General features: G+C 32.0%; 1 protein-coding gene across 6 annotated transcripts in view; it reads left to right on the top strand.

The window, feature by feature from the left end:
* Window positions 1-18,501, top strand: part of LOC135126826 (uncharacterized protein) — a 212,987-nt gene extending 194,486 nt beyond the window's left edge. For 3 of the 6 annotated variants that reach the window (XM_064052982.1, XM_064052983.1, XM_064052981.1), the window contains 3 exons: window positions 10,715-10,844; window positions 10,968-11,149; window positions 17,949-18,501. In XM_064052982.1, coding sequence (XP_063909052.1) covers window positions 10,715-10,844; window positions 10,968-11,149; window positions 17,949-18,178 — 542 coding nt within the window. In that variant the 3' untranslated portion in view covers window positions 18,179-18,501. Of the gene's footprint in view, window positions 1-10,714; window positions 10,845-10,967; window positions 11,165-13,182; window positions 13,314-17,948 lie in introns of those variants that run through there. The other 3 variants (XM_064052984.1, XM_064052986.1, XM_064052985.1) reach the window with 3 other exon arrangements.
* The last annotated feature ends 2,951 nt before the right edge of the window (window positions 18,502-21,452 follow it).

The following is a 21,452-nucleotide window of genomic DNA, read 5'->3' as shown; positions in this document are numbered from 1 at the left end:
AATTTTTTTTTTTTTTTTTTTTTGTCTTCAGAAACAGAAACACAGTCGATACTGCAACAATTCTTATGTCCTGTAAGTTGACAAAACAGGAAACAAAATATTATGTTAATTAAATCATATGTGCTCATAAATTAATTTGGGACTCTTCATGAAAAAAATTCTAAACGTTGTATATACTCAGAACGTTATTTTTGTAGCCACTAAAATTTTATAAATTAATTATGAAGGGTATGTTAGTAGAATTTCTGATGACTCGTTAGCATTCGGTGAAAATATAGGCGTCGAGAAAATTGAGATCCACAGAAAAGAAATAACGAAAACAGCAAAATATCATCACACTCTGTTTCTGTTTTAGTACACACATGGGTACAATCGGGGTTCGAAAAACTTAAACGTCATTTTTCTGTTATTTTTAAAATACAGTAGTACAGAGTCATCAAAATTGAGTGAGAGTGTTGGTACTCCCTGTTTTTGTCGTGAAGTTTGTCAACCTTATGACAGATTTGTTTAAGGTTATGTGGCAATGAATTCAGTGCAAAGTTGCGAACGGTTTTAACGTTTGTACGAATCGCTTTGGTCGATGCGCACCCTATAACTTATTGCTACTCACATATTAGGAAACGCAATCGAACAAATCTAAAATTCGAAACTTCAAATCTGACAACTAATTTTTTTTACCAAAAAAAAACGAAAAAAGACGCGTCTGAGTTTTGAAATTTGAAACTTGAAACTTCAAATTTAGCAGCTAATATTTTTATACAACTTAATAAACCAAATTATTCAAGTTCAGGTTTACCAACTCTCTCAATCAATTTTGATGACCCTGTAGTCTATGCCTTATAGTCACTTTGACGTTTGAACTATAAAAGATTTTAATGTTTGCATGCCGCAGTGTCAAAAATGACAAAAGTAAAAAATAAGGTTTCAATACTTGTTATAATAATGACATTGAGGTCCAAGATTTCCTGACTGTGACCTACTGCTCTTGCAATTTTCTTTTTTTTTTGGTAGTGAAATAAACATTTTAAAAACGCCTACCAAACAAGGATTCTATCTACTAGTGGTATAGGATCTATTTACAAAATTATTGCGGACTTTAACTTTGTAAGACAATAACATTTTAATAGATACTAAAGTAACGTTCTGAGTATACCTACACTTCCTTTTTCAAAAAAACTTATTCAGGTCGGATTTCCTACAGTTGTTATCCTAACAACTTGCAATAAATCATAAGTACATATAGGTATGTAAAAAACAAACAAAACCGTCACTTTGAAATATCTTATGTGTGTTATCAGTTATCACCTGATGAAAAATTTTAAGTATAAAAATGTATAGAAACCCATTTTAAAGATAATAAGGTCGTCTAATTAATTTACTGATTTTGTCAAAAACGTAAAAAACTATTTATTTTCATTTCATCGATCAATTCTTTTTAAATTTTGATATCATGTGTAGAACGAAATAAGCTCTCAAAAGAGATGTCACCCAACACACAATGTCATTTTTTTTTAAGCTCAAATCATTTCTATTTGTCTACTTAATAAAAATAAGATTCATTACACTGCCCTGCTTGGGTTGTTTGTTCAATATGGTTGACTGCGGTAAGGTTTAATTTAACGAAATTAACTAAATTATTAAACGGGTCACTTTGAGTTTACGTATCACTACATTCAAGTTTTTTGACATTTTAAAGAATCTGAGAACGTTTTAACCGCATTCAAATTTTCCGCCAAAATACAAATTGGGGAGTGAGCACATATAAATGACCTGTACATTTTGGAAAATTGCTGGGTGTAAGGTGTTTTTTTCTTGGACCTGGGGAGAAAATATGGGTGGTTAAATCAAATTCTCTTAATTGTCAAAGAACTAAAACGTAATGATACGTAAAAAAAAAAGCACACCAAAGTCGTCCACTTCATTTTAATGAATTTAATTGAATTCAACTTTGTCGCTGTTAAACGTTTTCAACAAAAACCCAAGCAGGGGAGTGGGACCAACCCTATTTTTTATCAGGTTAACTTGAAACTGACTTGAAATTCTAACAATCTGTTTGACAAATGGATGTGATGTTAGAAAAACATAAGATCGCAAACAAAACTTAGTGAGAAAGAAACGTTATTAGCGTCAAAATTTTTAGGAGATTCATATATTGGAAAGTAGGTTTTTAATTTCTGCCAATAACATAAGTGGCAACATAGCTACGAATTTTTTGTGGAAAACGAAAGTCAGGTGACATCACTTGTTTTGTGAGAAACACATATAAACTTGGTACCTTTTGACTTTCTTAATTTAAAGTCTGTGATTGGAAGAAGAGAAAACAATTTTCTTTTTGTGGGACATGTTCAAATTTTCAATTTTCTTGGTGCTTGTGTAAAATTCTGTATGGTCTTGACAGAGGTGTCATTAAGGGTCTGTAATTTTACCGCTGCCACTCCACAAAAATTTCTGGATGTTACATACCAATACAAAGCAGAAGTGGTGAACTTGAAGCCATACACAGACCTGAGTTTAGCCACAATTCAATGTGGTAAAAATTTAGGATAACATCACAGTGTCATTTATTCGCCAAACGAATATTCAAATAACATTCATTATAACTCACTTGTGCTATTTTGACATTTAAATGTGGTGGTTAAAGATTCAAAATTTTGAAAAATCAGGTATAGGCTATTGCATATTGTTGCAGATGACATTTGTCATTAAGTTTTGTCTGCAACTGCATCTTTGCATGTATTCAAGCTAAACGTTTGAGCGTCCGCTAGAAAAATATTGTAGTACGACCTATCCCGTTAATCGTTAATTTTTTGTTATATGAGAACACCTTGAATTTCAAAATATTTGTATTAAATATATAATCCAACATCTGTAAATAACCATTTAATTTTGACATCACCTCTACAGGGTGATTTTTTTAACCTGAAAGTTTCAAATATTTCGGATCATAATCATTCTACAAAGAAATGTTCAGATTCAAAATTTAATCATTCCATGGGGAAAATACTTTGGTGTAAAAAAACTATTCCCCTTAAAGGTGAGGCGGGGGTAACTTTGAAATCCTAAACAGGAACCCCGATTTTTTATTACATCTTCGGATTCTACTGACAAAAGTACGTAGGGTTCGACTAAAAAATTTTTTACATTCATGACACATGACGCTCTAATAAAATAAATTCAATTTTTTTCGATTTCTCCTACTGAGAACCTATGCATACAATTCGGCAGTAAAAAATACGACGTTTTCGTTGTAAATAATCAAAAATGAGTCACCACATTATTGAAAGCAACTTGAATGGTGAAATTTACCGCGATATTTTGAAAAATGAAGTACCTACATTACGACAGAACATGTGGTTTCAACATGATGGTTGTCCAGCACACGCACGTAAAGTGCTTGATCATGATTTCAATGGTCACTGGATCAGTAGCGTTAGTTCGGTAAGTTGGCCTACCAGATTACCAGATCTTAGTTCACCAGATTTAATCTTAGGGGGGTATCTCAAAGATAAAGTTTACAAACAAGAACCAATAACACATGAAAATGCGATTGGTTGCTTATGCCAAAATTTAAGCAGAAACTTTCCACATGCACACTTATAAGTGTCCATTCAATAGGCATTGAATTCGAAGGCCATCATTTTGAGCACTTACGTTAACTGAAAGATGATGAGGCGAGGGGACTCACCTAAATCAAGCACTCTGATACGTGAGAGGCAAGGGGTCTCACGTTAATCAAGCATTCTTAAGGGAACAAAAAACTACTTCGTCCACATCGTTGTTCCTTGGTTACGCTAAAAGTAGTTTATTCGCTAGCCATTTATATTTCTAGAGGTAACAATTTCCAAGTTATTCGAAATCTGCAACATGAATACAAGGAGACGGGGAAGAGGGCTAATTTTAGCACTAAAGTATTTCCCCCGCGGTATGATTAAATGTTGATTCGGGACATTTTTTCGCAGAGTGCTTATTTTTCGAGATATTTGAAAGTTTCAGGTTAAAAAAATCACCCTGTATAAGTCAAAATACACAATTTCAAATGTGTATATAGTACTTTATTTTTCAAAAGTTCACCAACAATATTTGTCAGAAATATACGTGATACCATAGGTTTAGTGGTAATAGTAACTATATATTTTTTTAATTTTTTTATATCGACAGGAAGGAGGTTAGGTTAACAGAATTAGTAACATTGACAGAAAACTGGCATATGTGGTGACAATTAGGTATTACAACGTTTAGATATTATACATCTCTTTTCCTATGTGACAGGGAAGTTTATATAGTGCAACAGAACGCAACAGGTGATGAACCAAAAGAAAACTACTATAAAATGTCAGTTCTTAAAACTGCCAAAATATTTAAAATAATTTCGATTCTTCAAATTATAGTGCACATATGGCAATTAAAAGATAGCCTTATAACCTTGAAATATAAAAATTTCTCCGATAGAAGAAATTAAGGCAAGAGTAACCATATTGGACATGAATTTTATATTGTAGAAAATCATTATATCGGAATTTGAACTGTTATAAAAAAAAACATTATCACGAATTATAATAGTGGCTAATTTTTGTGTACCTACCTAAATATATGTATTAAAAACTCTTTTTCAAATTCTGAAAACTTACACAAAAACAATAAATGGATAAAAATATCGTAGCAGGAGAGCGTACTGTTATTTTTAAAATTAAACGGATATAAGTACAAAAACTGTAGGAAAACAAAATTTAACATTCTAACAAAGTCTATGATTTTGAACACAAAACATTTAACTGATTCACTATCACAAGTTTCATAATGATCAAACAGAATTTGAAACAGCAAAATTCAGTATAGAATCCAGTATAACAAGATCTAATTCTTAAACTCTGTTATAAATCACTGGACAAATCTTATTTTTTTAACATTTGTAAATATATTCAGAAAAGTGAAATGTAATTATTTAAGTAACTAGAAATAAAATTCCTAGCATGGCTTAATAGAATGCAGAGCAGCCAAACGCCAATCCAAAACCTAAGTTGAAGTTCACTTCAACAACGGATCCAAGCATCTAGGTCATAAGAAAGACGTGAAGACCCGCCTTGCTGTCATTCTGTACATATCAGAACAGATATTTGCTTTCAATTAGTTATAACCTACTCTGTATGCATTATTTGTCGACTTAACGATCCACTTAGATTGCACATACAGGAACAACGAGCCATGAGTATCATTATCTGCATGATCGTTTAGGAGCGAGAATATGGCGTCCGCACTCTCTCTAATAAAACTTGACAATTCTGCCGAAAACAGGAAAACCAATTACGTAATGTACGAAAGCTTTTTAAAGTTACGACTGCTCGTATAAACTATTCATATTGGTCGATGCAAAGGACGCGGAGTTGTTTGAGTTTGCGGTTAATAGTAAATGGGGAAGTTTGTTAAATTACGAGAGCTACGTTTGACGTTATTAGTTGCCGTCTTTACTAGTTCAAACAGTAATCTCAAGTGTTCAACTCCATAAAAGACCACTTAAAAGACAAGTTGGAGAAGTGTTGCGGGGTTCAACCAAATAGACTTTGTACTTGATAACCTCTCTATTCGTCACGAAAGTGTGCTCTTCTCCGGTGACGCTGACGACACACAAAAGTAAAACGCGAGTCTTACCAACAGATAAATTCAAATCTGAAAAATCGAATGGAATATCCAAGGCGGCAAAGAAGCGACGGGCAATTCACCAACTGCAGATCAACCATTTATTTGCGGATTTCGACGATTAAATTTAAATTGGTGGTACTTTACAGAAGTTACTTTGGCTGAAGCGAGCCATCTTTTACAACGGCCTCAATTAAACAACGACTTAGCTGAACGTTTTGTTTTATAAATTAACTGTGACTAATCGAGCCTATCATTGTACATTTTTCAGTACTAAGTAATGGAAGGTGAAGTGTATTTACAATAAACTAACAGAGCACAGAACTTATACAAATCGACATCATTAAGTTCTGGTGTTCGTTTATGCTGATACAAATCGATATATTCTTCTAAATACAAAAATAAATTACACAAAGGTTTTTATTTTTTTATTACGTTTTAAAATTATAGTAATCTATAGTTACTTAAATCAAACTTCCCTTGCATCTGAGGTACAACCAATGCTGCATTGTTATACCACAGAGACAGATTTTATTCTTTTCTTTAGGTGCAAGGTATCCAGCAAACAATTTATACGTAGGTGATAGAGCAACATGTATTTATTTCAAATGTGCGTAACTAAAAAGATGTCATTAATTTTTGGAAAGAAAGAACACAGCGTATGTCTTAAATTTTTTCCTAGGCTGTAGATTCTTTATTAATTGCATTATGCGACTTGAGTAGTATGCATAAATGGAATTAAAAGTGGTTACACCCAATTTTGAAATAAAACAATATGATTAATATATCAAAAATAGATAAAACTTATTTAATTGTGAAAAATTAAAACTTTGTTTTTTAGTCGCCTGTTCATGCTCACTTTATTTTTTAACACCTAAAACTAATTTGTTAAGATTATTATCGTATATCGTAATTTAGAAAAATTGTGTATCAATACATTTTTGACGTAATTAAAGTAAGTAAGTAAGTTTTGGTAGTTTTGTGTGGACCTAGTTTAGTTTAAATTTGTTCTGTACATAGCAATGTATGTGCCAATAAAAAGTTTATTGTTATTATTCTAAGACCTACCAGTAATCCAGAAGTAATCGACAGGCAAATATTTAAGATTGACAACAAAGGAAAAGACGTTCGATGCAGAATTGTAGCATTTTGATTTGCCTAGTATTATTTTCTAACTTCACCCCACTTGGGGCTTGTTAATCTGATCAAGTTTGTTTGATACTGAGCTATTCTAAGCAACATCATTAAACTATTTGAGACATTTATAAACAAAATAATATAATAGAACTCCTTTGACTTTCCGAGCTACTGCTAAGTATAGTATAGTAATCGAGTCCTTTGGGCGACTTGCTAGTTTCATGTTTTCTCAACGTTTCCATGACCCCTTGAGTGTGATAAGAGTGGCCTCTTCGTTTCCGTCTATCTACCTGTCTGTCCGCAAATCTGTCTGTCTGTGTCGTTACACAGAAAATCTCCGAAACTAGTAGACCAATTTTTGTAAAATTTTGTATATACATATATTAGGAATATCATGTAAACGGTAAAACGCTAACCAAAATTTGACTAATCATCCCCACCAACATAGTGACAATCCCGGCTATTATATTGCATAATTAACATTAGCAAAATTGTATGAAATAATATACTTCTGTACTTGTGGTTTACGAATCTACCTTGATTTTGTTTATTATTGTTATTAGATTTGTTTATTGTTTAATCCATCTTCTTCTTTAGACAGATAGTACGGAATAGTGTTAGCATGACTGAGTTTACAAAAAAGCTGGCGGACGGCACCTATTTTTTTTTATTGTATGAACTAAATTTGATAAAATTAATCACTCTTGAATTTTTTATTGATGGAATGTGATGGAAACCAATCACCCCATTTTCGAGAAAATGTGAGAATACGCACATCTTTATTTAATTATGTCTAAAGAAAATAAAGATTATAGTAATAATATTCAGAACATTTTTTTCGATTGCAGCTTCATTAATAATTTTAGTCCTTTTTTTTGAGGTGACAAATCTAACAAAATTTTTACATGGCATTCTTTCGATGTATAAACATAAAGATTGGAAGTTAACCATGCTATTATTGCTGAGAGACCATTTTTCTCGTTGGTTATCTGCATTAAATATAATTAACATTGTCCGAACTTATGCAGATCGCGTCGCCTTGGAATTTGCGCCCCCGCGGTACCTCCACCATTTTTATACAAAAATAAAATTGCCCAAATCTCAAGTCTGTTATCGTTTTCAAATGTCAAAATATTTAAAGAAACCTAGAATTCTTTCTATAACATGTCAAATCAAGCGAGGCGTTCAAAAGTAACGAAAAAAAACTGTATTGAAAAAAATTCTATGGGACAAGTCGCTCCAAAAATGGTTCATTTATCTTAGTTCAATTCAGCAATTGTTTTGTTATTTTGATCGTATGTGAAAATACTCAAAAAGCCCTAATTTATTCAATAGCATGTCAAATCAAGTAAACGCTTCATCAAAGTTATGAAAATAACGATTTTAAATTTTATTATCCCGGCGCCTCCACCATTTTTATCTCAAAATTAAAATCCCTCACAACTCTTGGAATAGTGATCAATCTTATGGCAAATTTTCTCTTGATTAAGAACATATGCCTAGTTTCATCTACTCTCTTCAAATAATGGATGAAAACATTGTTTTGTGTAAAAAAAAATAATCAAACCTGTCCGAAAACTGGTCATTGTCATCGTTTAAAGTTATACCCGTACTCATTTTTCATATTTTGTTGGGACGGGTAGATAAATGTTCATCTAACGAAGCTCGCAAAAAATTAGTGAAAAAATATGTTTTTAAAAATATTAGCCCTCGCCTCCACCATTTTGATCTCAAAATTAAAATCTGCCACAACTCTACGATTAGTAATCCATCTCGTAGCAAATTTTCTCCTGATTAAGAATATGTGCTTATTTTCATCGTCTTTCTTCAAATATGAGTGAAAACCTTGTTTTGAGTAAAAAAAAACAATCAAATCTATCCGAAAACTGGTCATTGCTTTGGTTTAAAGTTATACTGTGTTATTTATGCCACTACTTTTAATAATAGACATTATCACAAAACAAAATCCAACTTTTATAATTTGTCAAAGAAGCAGGATTTGTTGGACTTGTACTTCAGGCGCGAGGGAAGTAAATAAATAAACTTCGACCAATTTTTTGAACTCCATTAATTTCTGGTAACCAAAACCAAAAGTTGAATTTTTTTCGAATGTAACTTTACCTTCAATTCCGTAAATAAAAGTGCAAATATTTTTAAATTGTTTTCACCCAAATCAGTGTTCACGAATTCACGGATATTTTTTCCAACTTTGTATAAACCTCTGCAATGGGAGGGACATATTTCTGATTACTACCTAAAAATGAAAGTCAAAAAGCAACAAAAAGAGTCATTTAGATGGGAGGGAATAAACTCTCTTAGGTTCCCGTTCCATAGTACAAACTTAACGTTTTCTGATGACTGAGCAGAACTACTTTTCTACGTTCATTCATAGTGGCAACAGTTGTAGGATGTTTTGTCTTTGCAACAGAAATTACTTATCCAAAAGCCTTGTTGACCTCTGAGGTGTAAATGGGGAGTTGAGTCAGTTTCTAGGTATGCATATTCATATTTCTCTCCATTTTTTTCTATCCCATGTCATCTGTCTTCGTTTCAATCGATTTCCTCTTCACATCTGCATTTCCGAGTTCTTCTGTTCAAGATTTCTTGGATCTACATCGTTGTTCACTTTTGGTGGTTCTTGCTTCTGACTATTTTCGTTCATCCCGTTCTTAGCATATGCTCTAACTGTCTGAGCTACCCTTAGCTGCTGGTTAAACATAAATTTTTCTAAATGTAGTATTTCTTATTGTGTCCACTCTAGTTTTCAATTTTTTATGATGTACCCGGTTTTCAGATGTAACCTATAATTAGTATGTTAAATTCGGTGTAGCCACTTTCTACGAGATTCTTTCCCGAGTTATTTGGGAATCCCTTTTTTATACAGAAATGTTTCTTGTTGCTGTAAACAATCTCTCTACAGCTCCTTTTCCTCCTGTAATTTCGTTTTAGTAGTGTTTTCGTGTCCAGTTATTTCAATTACTCTTAGTAAATTTTGTGTTTAGTTCTTATGTAGTCTTTGTTCCTCCGCACAGCCATTTTATCGTCTCTACAGTAACCTATATTATGTGTCCCTTTTCTGTAGAGTACTAGTTTTCTCTATTTATTCTGTCGAAGGTTTTTTCTAGATATACAAAAAAACAAATTGACGTGTTTTGCTGCCTTGATGCCTTTTTGGTTGATCTAATTAAACTTTTCTCTAGCATTCGAGCACAAATTTTTTCTACCATACTGTGTGTTACTCTGCAGTTGCTACATTCCTGGAGAAATTATTCCAATTTTGCAATCTTCTTGGTTTGCCATTTTCCGTAATAGCGCCTCAATCCTTTCTCCTTATGCTTTTAACATATCTTCGGTAGTGTCCAGGGATTTTTGTTGTTGTTGTTGTTTACTCGTTTCCTACACTGTTCTTCTTTCGCATTTATTCTCTTTCTTCTTTCTAATAGTTTCATAGAAATGTTGCTTCCATCTTTCCATGATGTTTGTTTCCTCATGTAATACTTTTTCGCTTTCAATTTAATGCTCTTCAGTATGGGTGTTCTTTATATTTTTTTACATTTCTTTTGGTCCCGAAGATCAATTTTCGTTGTTGGCGTTTTTAATCCTTTCTCCAAGTTTCTGTTCAAGATCTTTCATTAGAATTGTTTACTATTTATTTATCTGAAAAATTGCACGGCATTACGACCTGAAATTTTTAACATAGACAAAATATGCATTGACGTCAAAAATACTAAAATAAACAAATTTGAATTAGAATAATAAAAAAATGTATAGATTTATTGAACTTATGCACCTTGCAATATAAATACTTACTAAACAATACAAATAAAAGTTCTTTGATACAAATCGATCGGAATGTAAAAATGGAAACATATCGGACGACATAATAAAGATAATAACATTTTTAAAAGTTTTCATGCACTTTGAAGACTTTGTTTTCTTGTAGGTCGTGGCTGTCCGGCCGCCGTCCTTCGACTATGGACCGACTTGTCAAGCGCGCCCGTTGAACTCTGCGGCGAAAAGGCACCGGAAGACAAATGGCAATACCTTTCCACGTCTAATGCAGTTCGATTTAGGTAAACACCCTAACTCAGAAAAAGTTGGTGCGAATCCGTGAAAGTTTTTAACAAGGTCCCATTGGACATTTTTACGATTTGATTTTCTCTTGTTATAAGTTTTGAGAAATGTTTCTTTTGTAGTTTTGTAACGGCGGACAAGGCTGTGGGGGCACAGGGTTTTAAGGTTGTCTGGACGGAAGTTCAGGAGGGTCCTAGCTGTGAAGAGTTTCAGTGTAAGAAGAACGATTTCTGCATACCGGACAAGTTGAGGTGCAACATGGTCAACAACTGCGGAGCTGATGATAATTCTGACGAAGCCGACTGTGAGTGACGCAATGGTTACTATAATAATATGGTATCTTATTCCAAATTTGCATTATAAGCAAAATCGATTTTTCAGTAAAATCTATCCTATTATACTGCCTAGTAAGATACCTATTCAACATTTTTACTTTTCGTGTTTGATTGGTTTGGTTTTTAAGAGAAATCGGCCACATGAGTACTTAGTTAAGAAATTTATATGAAAACTTGAATAGGTTTATTGCTGAGAGGCGATAGTGCATGGTACATTTTATGTTGACAAATCAAGATTTTGTTCTAGGGAATTCATTTCCTCTTATTGTGTTGCTGTAAAGTACTTCAATATCACCAACAGTACTGGTTGCTTTCAGTACGGTAACTAACCATCAACGATGTCAACAACTTTACCATAATAATCAAGCGCTATACAGTGGTAACATATGTAGCAACTACAAACTTTGCTTTTAGATAGCAATAAAAAATGACTGGAGTTACTATAAAATCTTTGGTTATTATGGTTGCCGTTGTTATACAAGACATCTACAAATAAAAAATAACTTATGAGATTTTAAATTAATCGTCTAATGTCATGATTAGTTACCGTAGTGGCTGCTTTGTAATTAAATATTTCGAAAGTTTTCCATTTTAATGTAAAGTAGAATTTATTACTTCAGAATATATAGCAGTATTTATATAAGTAACAAGTTGGGTGCACATAAAAAATACATGCAATTAAAATTATTGATATTGTAACTGTTAATTATGTGCGACCAATACCGTATACACTTTGGGAACACGTGTCATAATATTGTTGTAAATATCGTACAAATTTCTTACTATTGCTTGTACCAGCTGTAAAAAATCATTTATTATTTATTTATTTATATAGTTGAAAAAATAGTACTTTTTGCAAAATGGTTTTGGACGGTCTTACAATAAATAAAGTACAGTAAAAAACAAGACCGCTAAAGCTTCTATACGCATAAAATTGGTATACAAATGCCTAGATATTAATCACCACATTTTTATTATGCTAATACCATCAAAAAAATCATCTAAAGGGCCACGAAGCTTATTTTTAAAACAATGATGACAAACAAGGGACACGTTAGTGATGCCAATATAATTATTTTACAAAATAATGGCCTACTAGAAGACTTTTTTTTGATCATATGGTTTTATTTATCTGACTAATAATGTGCACTGAAACTTTTTAAACATTTTTCCTAACGCAATATTGCAAAATTTTGGCATAACAGAAATGACTCCCAAATCCTGAAGGAATCGAAAAATCTGAAAATGAACGTAAACTTTTGCAATAAATAGTAAGTATATCTATTTTCAAACCTGTTCCAAGATTTTTTTTACTGAGAAGCGCAGCATTACATCAAGCAAAAATCTTTGTTTAAAAGAAGAAATAATATCATAATGTTAGAAATTTGAAGACAAAACTTAGTGTCAAAAAGTATCCTTCGCTTCAAAATTTTCAGAGAGAATTATACCTTGTTATAAGTTACACTCAGAGACGTGATCTTAGACATAATTTAACATTATGGTAACAATATAAGTTAACACTCTAACTAGTGTTAATCCACATCATAGATCCACATTAAATTTGTTCCTGATGTCATTCTACTTTGACACTTACTGTGGTGGTTCAAAATTTTGACAAATTAAGCTTAGGCTGTTGTTGTGAACCCATTTTGCCACAAAGTTTTTTCTATAACTTTACAAACACTTTTGTTGATTAAGGAACCTTATTATTAAACATCCTATAAAGTTATTCAGAGGATCTCAAATCTTAAATCTCTGTCAAATTTCTGTATGAAAAATTTGGAAGAACAATATTTTGAAATTAATATATTTGGCATGGAATTTTATTTAGTAAGAACTCATATTCAATGCAGAATTTTCCATTTCGTTTTCCTAAAATTGATAATAGTAAAATCAATACAGCTAGCACTACAATGAAAGATCTGGTACAAGCAATAACATTGATCATGCATAATATGCCCCGTGTTCTCGTACCTGTTGATCTGTGAGCGAGTGGTGGCAGGTCGGTTTTTGTGCAGGTGAATCAGAAGCCTCGCGTCCCCTAAGCCTCCTGCCACCACTGTTCTTGGCGACGCTGCCGATGCTGTGGCTGGCGTGATGCCCCCCCGAACAGCATGCTTCTCTCACGCTCACGTGAGTCTCTATTACTCTACTATTCCGCTGCCTCATCTCACCCAAAGCCTTACAAACCTGCAAGTCAGAGTCCAGAGCTTGCCCATTGCTGTGACGTCACAAATGTGGTTGAACGAGGCATGAAAGCGGCTCGTTAAAGCTGTATTTTCTAAATATTTTTAATTAGAATTCAATTTTAATCTATGTTTTCAGCGAAGTTCACAAAATAACCGCTTGTAACACTGATGTAAGGATTTAAATTTAAGATGTATGCTTTTTCTTAAAATTGACGAAATTAAAGCCGGAAAGTAAATATTCATAAAAAGGGTAATTTGACAAAACAACGAAGTTTCTGTTAATTTTTTTAACGAGTGTTGTGACTTGCCTCGCTTACACTACGACTTCATCTGCTTAGAATTTCTTCTAATATGTTAACGTATTATGTAGACTTGGCTAGGCGAAACGTAGTTATCAGCTAGGTGGCTAAAAATGTTAAATTTCCAAATAGGTCGCTCAGTGACTATCAACTTTCCATCAAATAATGTGATACAATTTTGCGATATTTAAAATAAAAGTTTTACATTTTCTGGTCCGCTCGAAATTTTTGAAAACAATTTTGAGTGTTTGACAATGATATTTCTACACTTTTGAAACTGACGCCCCACAAACACTAATAAATTGTTTGATTTCTACAATCAGCACACAATGGGTCTTAAAGTATACCTTATTTCATTATTCCATTAATAATAATTTTACCATTACAATAACTTATTTCATGATCTTTTTTATAGCATAATTTACATAATCTATAAAATATTAACATGTGTTTTGGTAAATTCAACAAAATATCTTACACAAACTCAAAAAAAAAACAGCTAGTTACTGTTCATGACATTAATATAGTAGGATTCGTCAAGTAGGCTATGCATTAATTAAAAATCGCAATTATTTTCTTATTTGTAATTCCGTAATATGGTCACATTATCCGCAAATAATATTGTTGTTTCACTTATATGAGAGGAAAAATCATTGATAAAGATCAAAATAACAGCGGGCCCAATACTGAACCCTGCGGTACTACATACTTTAAAGGTAACGTCTTTGAACTGTGAGAATTAAAATTTCCTCTTTCTTGTCTGTTTGTTAAAAATGAAGATATTATTTTACAATCAATATTTTTTGATTGATTTTTGAGATACCCGGGAGATGGGTCGAGAATTGCCTGGATTATTCATGTCACCTTTTGTAAATACAATAGTAACCTTAGAAATCTTTCGGCAACTTGGAAACCGAGATGACTCTGTATACATAAATTTATCAGATTTGACATAGGTGATATTGAAATATCTTTCACACATTTAATTATATACCTATCGGAACACTTAAGCCATATACATCTGCACAATTAGAATTAGGAAGTATGTCAATGATTTAACGTACTTTAGCACTAGATATTACGTCATATTTAACAAAGGAGCTATAGAAAATATTTCACAACAACTATTACACATTAAAGTCAGTGGGTCTGTACTATTAATAAGAGGTACTGTTTTGATATTTTTGGAGGCTATATTCACAAAAAATATAAATAAAAATAGTAATAAAATTATCACTAGTTAAATTACAGCTCGCATTATCTTTTAGAATTTTTATTTCGTACATTATTAAATACTTTCCACAGAGTTTTGGACTTACTACAGAAAGAGTCTATTTTTTAATGTAAGTTATTTTATTAATTTTTATTTGCTGAAGGTACAACGTACAAAATTTGTTCCTTTTTAATTTAATTTAATCACAATAGACGCTCTTTTATTGATTTAATTTATTTATCAAATCAATTTGTTTGAGACTGTGTTGTTACTTATCGGATTTTACTGGGAAAAATCAATTTGAGCAAAATGACAAATAATACTTATGAAATTACAAAATATTGACCTAAACGCTATATGAGATGTTTTATTGAAGCTCCACTCAATACAAGATACAGAATTATAAACTATAAACTTGCAAACAAGCAATTGGTCTATGTACTTCAAGATAGAAGATAAAAAATGTCTATTTCCGAGATGAGTAAGAGGCGAAATGGGGTCCAATTATTTTAGGAGGCATAAAAACGCATTTTTAATGCAAATAATAATATTTGTTGACATCCAACAGACTGAGGTATAATTATTATTATTATAGAATAACCAAATAAATCAAAAATCATACATAAACTTAACAAAATGAGTTACGAAATTTCTTCTTAAACCTACACCTAAACTGATGACCATGCATGGCATCGTACATACTGAGATCTCTCTAGACGCTTAAAGAGACGTATCAAACTTCAAGCCATTACATAAACCAAAAACCAAATTTTTTTCAGGACAAAAAAGGGTTCCTGCAGAGAGTAATACAATTATTGATAAGAACTGCAGGTATTTTTTGGACACGTACGCAAAATTAACTTCAGCAGTATTATATGTATTTGCCGAATCAATAAATCTGATAGTCAGTCTTTGTGGAACTGTAGTATGTGGTTACAATATTTTTAAAACTAATTTATCATAAGTAGTTTTCCTTGATATAAACATATTGATTTTCACGTTGAACTACCAAATTCAATGACTGGATTGTTTATAATACACCAAAAAGGTACTTTTAATAGATTCAAAAGAAAACAGTTCAGAACACATCGGAAGTAGTTATTAATATTACGTTCCAATCTCTAGGTAGAAACCCATATTTATATTATATTCGATACTAGTGGATGCAGTAATGCAGATTTTTTTATATTTCTAACATATTTCTGACAGATTTGTCTGTGTATGTTTGATGACGTCCACTCAAAATATTTCATAGTAAACAGGATTTAAATCTTATAAAATAACATTCTGCTGTATTTGTAGTTTACGAATCCGCCTTGAGGTTTTTCTCGAAGCATCCATATTTTCATAAAGAAATTGAAATTGTATTACAACTTTTATACTAATTTCAAGGGCGAGGCAAGTTCTATTGAAATAACCTTAGATTAATTTTTAAACACGTCGCGTTGTACCGCTCCTGCCACCCCAAAAATGACAGAATTATAAAAAGGTTGCATGAACACTACAAACGCATAATTATTTTTATTATTTCTATTTAGTTCTTCAAAAAGGAACTGATCAATTTTTCCTTTTTTAAATCTTCGATTTTTTGTGTCGTTATCCGTTACACGTTTTACTTTTACAACTTTCACTAGTAAGTGTTGCAATAGAGTCCATTTGACGAATATCTAATTTCATGTTTTATCGGCGTTTTGTAACTTCTAGAATAAGAAACCTTAGGTGACCCGTTTCGCTCTATCGTCTGATGGCGATATCACACAGGATAGTCTCCGACTTCTAGACAGACTATTGTGAAATTTTAGTTGTCTTTTAAAAATATCATGTAAATACTTAGATGGCAAAATACTAACCAAAATTTGTTTGACCGTCCCCACTGGTGACGTTGTTTCAAAATTTTGCTAAGTAAATTCTGTTCAAAATGTGCAAAGTCATATTTTTCTTAAAATGTAATTTATTTATCCACTTTAATTTTTAACCATATGTTTTTGAAAAAAAATTCAAAATTAAAACATGATACAAAAATTTGATTTAATTAAAATTTAATTAAAAATTATAGTGTGACGTGCTCTTTTATTTGTGGTTTAACATCGTTCCAATATTTTTTTAAAAATATATAAGTAATTCGATGGTCTATCAAAATCTAATCAAAAAAATCATTATTTTCACAGATTTTGATACATCATTAAATTACGATAAATTAAGACTGCTACTTTATTTTATAAACAACCAGTAAGATCTATTTCAAAGACAGTTATTTAAGCATGTATTGGAAATGTCTTCCTTCGCATTGAACACAAAACTTCTTGTTTCTTCATAACTTTTTACGGTTATATAATATCAGGCGTTAAACAGGCACAAACATTTCTAATTCATTTTTTTATCGTCTAAATCATTTATATATCAACACAAAAAGAAATCTAATGTGGTTTAAATCTGGACTGCAGGCTGGTCATGGAGTAGAACACTTATAGCTGATGTAATTTGCATCATAAAAGTTTTTCAAAATTAGAAAAATTAAATTATTTTCAACAGGCAGCAAAGAAAACTGTTTGTAGTCCACGATTTCTTACATTAAAAGTTAAGAATAATTGTCTTTCTACGGTAGGTACTGTGTGCCATCTACATCTTATTTACAATTAAAACTAATACAACACACATTAGTGTTATGTGATCATAATAATTTAACTATCTATCAAAATCAGTTAAAAAATTATACGTTGCAGTTTAAAGAAATATAGATTTTCGTCAGGACTGTCGACACTATGTGTATGCGCTGTATTAGCAATGTACTAAAAAATTAAGCTTTCCTCTTCAAGCTAAAGACCATGGCGTTTGCGGATTTAATTAAACGATTACAAATCCGTTGTATACTACACATCTGTATGGTATTGGCCGACGTAATGCTTCGGCCCTGCTTCACTTGTGACATCACCATCGCTGCATTCCGGCTTGTAGTCTAGTAAGGCTTTGTCTCACCCCATTTCACTGCATGCATCACCGTCACCCGTTCAGAGCGTAGCTTGCCGCCCCCGCGCCGCCTCCATTCTTATCTCTTTCTTGCGTGCAGGCATGGTGGAGGCGCCCCAGGAGGATCACACGGTGCTATACGTGTGCGCCATCGCCGCCATACTCTTCGTTCTGGTGCTGCTGTGCGTGCTGTGTCACCGCAAGCGACGACGGCGTCGACGGGGCGTCCACCGCCCCCTGCAGCTGCCCGTCCCGTCGGGCTCGTCCAGGCGGCCTCAGCACGTGTGCGAGGAGCTCGGCGAGCGCTACGCCAGCGTGGACAGTGTTTGATGGTGGCTTCAACTCCCAAGGGACCTTCTGCACTCCCTCCTCGTACGGTTACTGCCGCCGCCAGCAATACGCTCACTTTACAGGGTCACTCGGACGCGTCGTCTACGTTTTATCTAGTTACATTTACCGAACTAACTCAACTTGGCCTACCGTGTTACTGTTTGTTACGTACATAAATGTTGTTCGGATGGGGCCACAAAGGCCCGAATCATGTTTTGTATATGCTAAATGGCCACCCTTCGACTGCATGCTCGCCACGGAGATTTCGGTTTCGAGCGAGCATGAATCAGTACATATCTTTTTAATAATATGGGTTTGTTTATGTGGGGTTTGTGGTGTAGACCGATTGGGTAATGGAAACAGTTCTGCTGTACCCCACCAGAGAAGCTAACTATCAAGAAAAACTTAAAATTGTGAACATTTTAAATCGAGTTTTAAATATCCAAAACAGCATTTTGCTAAATATTAGTAAATCATCAGTCATCACACAAAATTACACAGTAGTTATGTATATGTAAAAACCGAACCTTTATTGTTATGGAACCTGCTCGTACTTTTATAACTACAACAAATAAAATGTAGATGTTAAAATTGTCACAGTTAGACTACAATTAAGTGTCCCGATATGGCAACAATTTGCTTTAGTCGACTGTTGTTTTTTCATTATTTCAAATTGTGTTGAGATAAAATTAAAAAAAAAAACTGTTTTATCAAGAATAATTATTAAATTATTATTATTAAGTAGACTGATTTGCAATTTAAATTTATAAAATTAGTTCATCTTTCAAAAAGATTTTATAAACAAAAAAAGTTGGTTAATAGCCAGTTGCATGTGAAATTTTCAAAACTTGAGTACTGTGAAATATTAAAAATAAAAAATCTTTTATTGTCAATTGATTAATTGATTGTTTATAATAATGTATTTTTGGGATCCATCAGATGAAAAATAGAAAGTGACTAAATGAAATATGAAGTTCTCAAAAATTATACGGTCCATCATATTTTGACAACATTAAGTTGGTAATATTTTGACTCCTACTTAATAGTCGGCGGGCATCTTTTCTGCTTCAAATGTTCTGATGTACTTCAGTATAAATTCAGAGTTGTTTTATTTTGAATGCGAAATATACTGCAAACTGCATTTTATTTTAAACAGTTATACCTTAAACTAAAGTTGTCCTCTGAACTTACTTCAGATATTAAAAAAAGGTTATTTGGTTATTTATATAAGAGCAGTAATAACGAGACCATTACTAATTTATCCTTAAAAAAATGAACGTAATTTATGCAGAGAAATGGTAGTCTGGAAACAATTTTTAACATGTAATTAACATATTCTTCAATAAATATCCGAAGTACACCATCTACAGCTGAAAATAATTTTTATGAAATCGATTATAAAGTAATCTGAAACTATTCTGTCCTTATAGATATCTACCGTATGATCAGAAATGAGTGAGTGAGCTCAACTGACAGATAGTTGACATTTTTAATTGCAAAATGTATACAAACCATAACCCATAACCTAAATTTATTGCATGTCACGATGGCCGTGGTCACGACTGACGTATCTGTCACACAATTACTTCGGTTATGCCAGCATAAACGCAAGAAAAGTTGACATGTTTGTTTAGAAAGTACTATCAAGAGACTCAGTCATTTAGGATCACACGGTATTAAAAATAAGATACTTTAAAATCTTGACATAGAACTTTTGTTATCATTTTTGTTAATGCAGTAAGACAAAATTGACTAACATTATCCTTCTTTTGCAAGATTTTTTTCCACAATCGTATAGATTATATTATGTATAATAATCTAAAGCCAATTTTGTTGTTGAAATATAATTATTATTTTTTCAAACACCACTTCAAAGCGTATTTTTTCAAATTCTAAAACGTTTCTGTCGATTTTGGAACAAGACCTCTTCGCATGGTTTTATTAAAGTATTGAGGATAGTAACTAAGAATAATTCAAAGACACTACTTGTCAAGATAAAAGAAAATTTTGTACATTTACAGTATTTAAAACGAATTTGGACAAATTAAATATTTTGTGAACATTGTTGCAAACTATTGGTACGAAAGAAAAGATCATCCTGAATCAATTTTTAAGACCCAGACTATATTTGCATTTTGCTAAATACGCAGATTGTTTTAAAATAACCAAACTTGATTTTACTGTACATTTGGAATTCAATTTCTTTTTTGTCATTTTTCTAAATAACTGTTTAAAATAAGCTAAAATTATTACACTGCTAAAATCAGAATAAAGTTCTGTTTTAATTCTGTTGTAAAAAATATACCATTACATTTGAAGCAAAAAGGAAATAAACGGTCTCGGCGCATCAAAATGTATACGTCTTGATATTGTCAATTTGTATGCTTGCGATTCACAAAGTAATATATAATTTTTTTTAACTTTTGTTTAGTTTTTTTTCATTCACACTGTGCATTCTTTTTTTTCATTGCAGTAAAACATATTAATACAAACAATAAAAATTCAATCATGATGCAAATTGTTAAATTTAGACCACATGCAACTATTTTTTAAACAACTTTATACTCCTAAAAATTTGTATATTCATAAGGTTATCTTCATAACACCGGATTTGATTTTCTTAATATAATAAAAGAGCACAAAAATTAAGTAATTAACTTCGTATAAATTACGTTCATGAGACATTTTTTTAACTATATAAATTAAGGTCAATGCAGAAACCTCTTTTTTTGCTTGATACGCAGGGAGTCCAAAATATTATTACTGGAAATATTTCTGCAAGTTATTTTTGTTGAAAAAATGACAGATCCTTTCTAAATTTTGGAGGGAGATGTAGATTAACTATGTTCAAATGGGCTGTTTTCGCGCGACCTCTTTCACTAATTTAATTTGTTGTGAAGATAAATAACAAGAAGGCAAAAAGTTGTACAGAGTAATGTCAAAAGTATAGTAACAGAATCAATAATAATAATATAAAAAACTTTTGAAATTAAATTAATTAATATCAATGTTCAAAACACTTCCGGTTTATTATCAGGCGACATTCAGTCCAAACTAATGTGTATTTTACTTATCTTGTTTATTGAAATTTAAATTCTTATTTTCGAAACCATGAAAAATTTAGTTTAATGCGTAATGTCAACATGAAAAAAATAAATTGGTTGTTCGGTTTTTAATCCTCCAAAAATTTTAACCAGATATGTATAAATATTTCCAGTAGATGTTTTCAGTGACAACCTGCTTTTAGAAAATTACAAAATAGACATAACTACAA

Source organism: Zophobas morio, unplaced genomic scaffold (assembly GCF_036711695.1).
Source record: "Zophobas morio isolate AGI-343-1 ecotype UQ-CSIRO unplaced genomic scaffold, CSIRO_AGI_Zmor_V1 ptg000011l, whole genome shotgun sequence".
Lineage (NCBI taxonomy): Eukaryota > Metazoa > Arthropoda > Insecta > Coleoptera > Tenebrionidae > Zophobas > Zophobas morio.
Note: the sequence above shows the minus strand (reverse complement) of the source record. Positions and strands in the feature narration are given on the sequence as shown.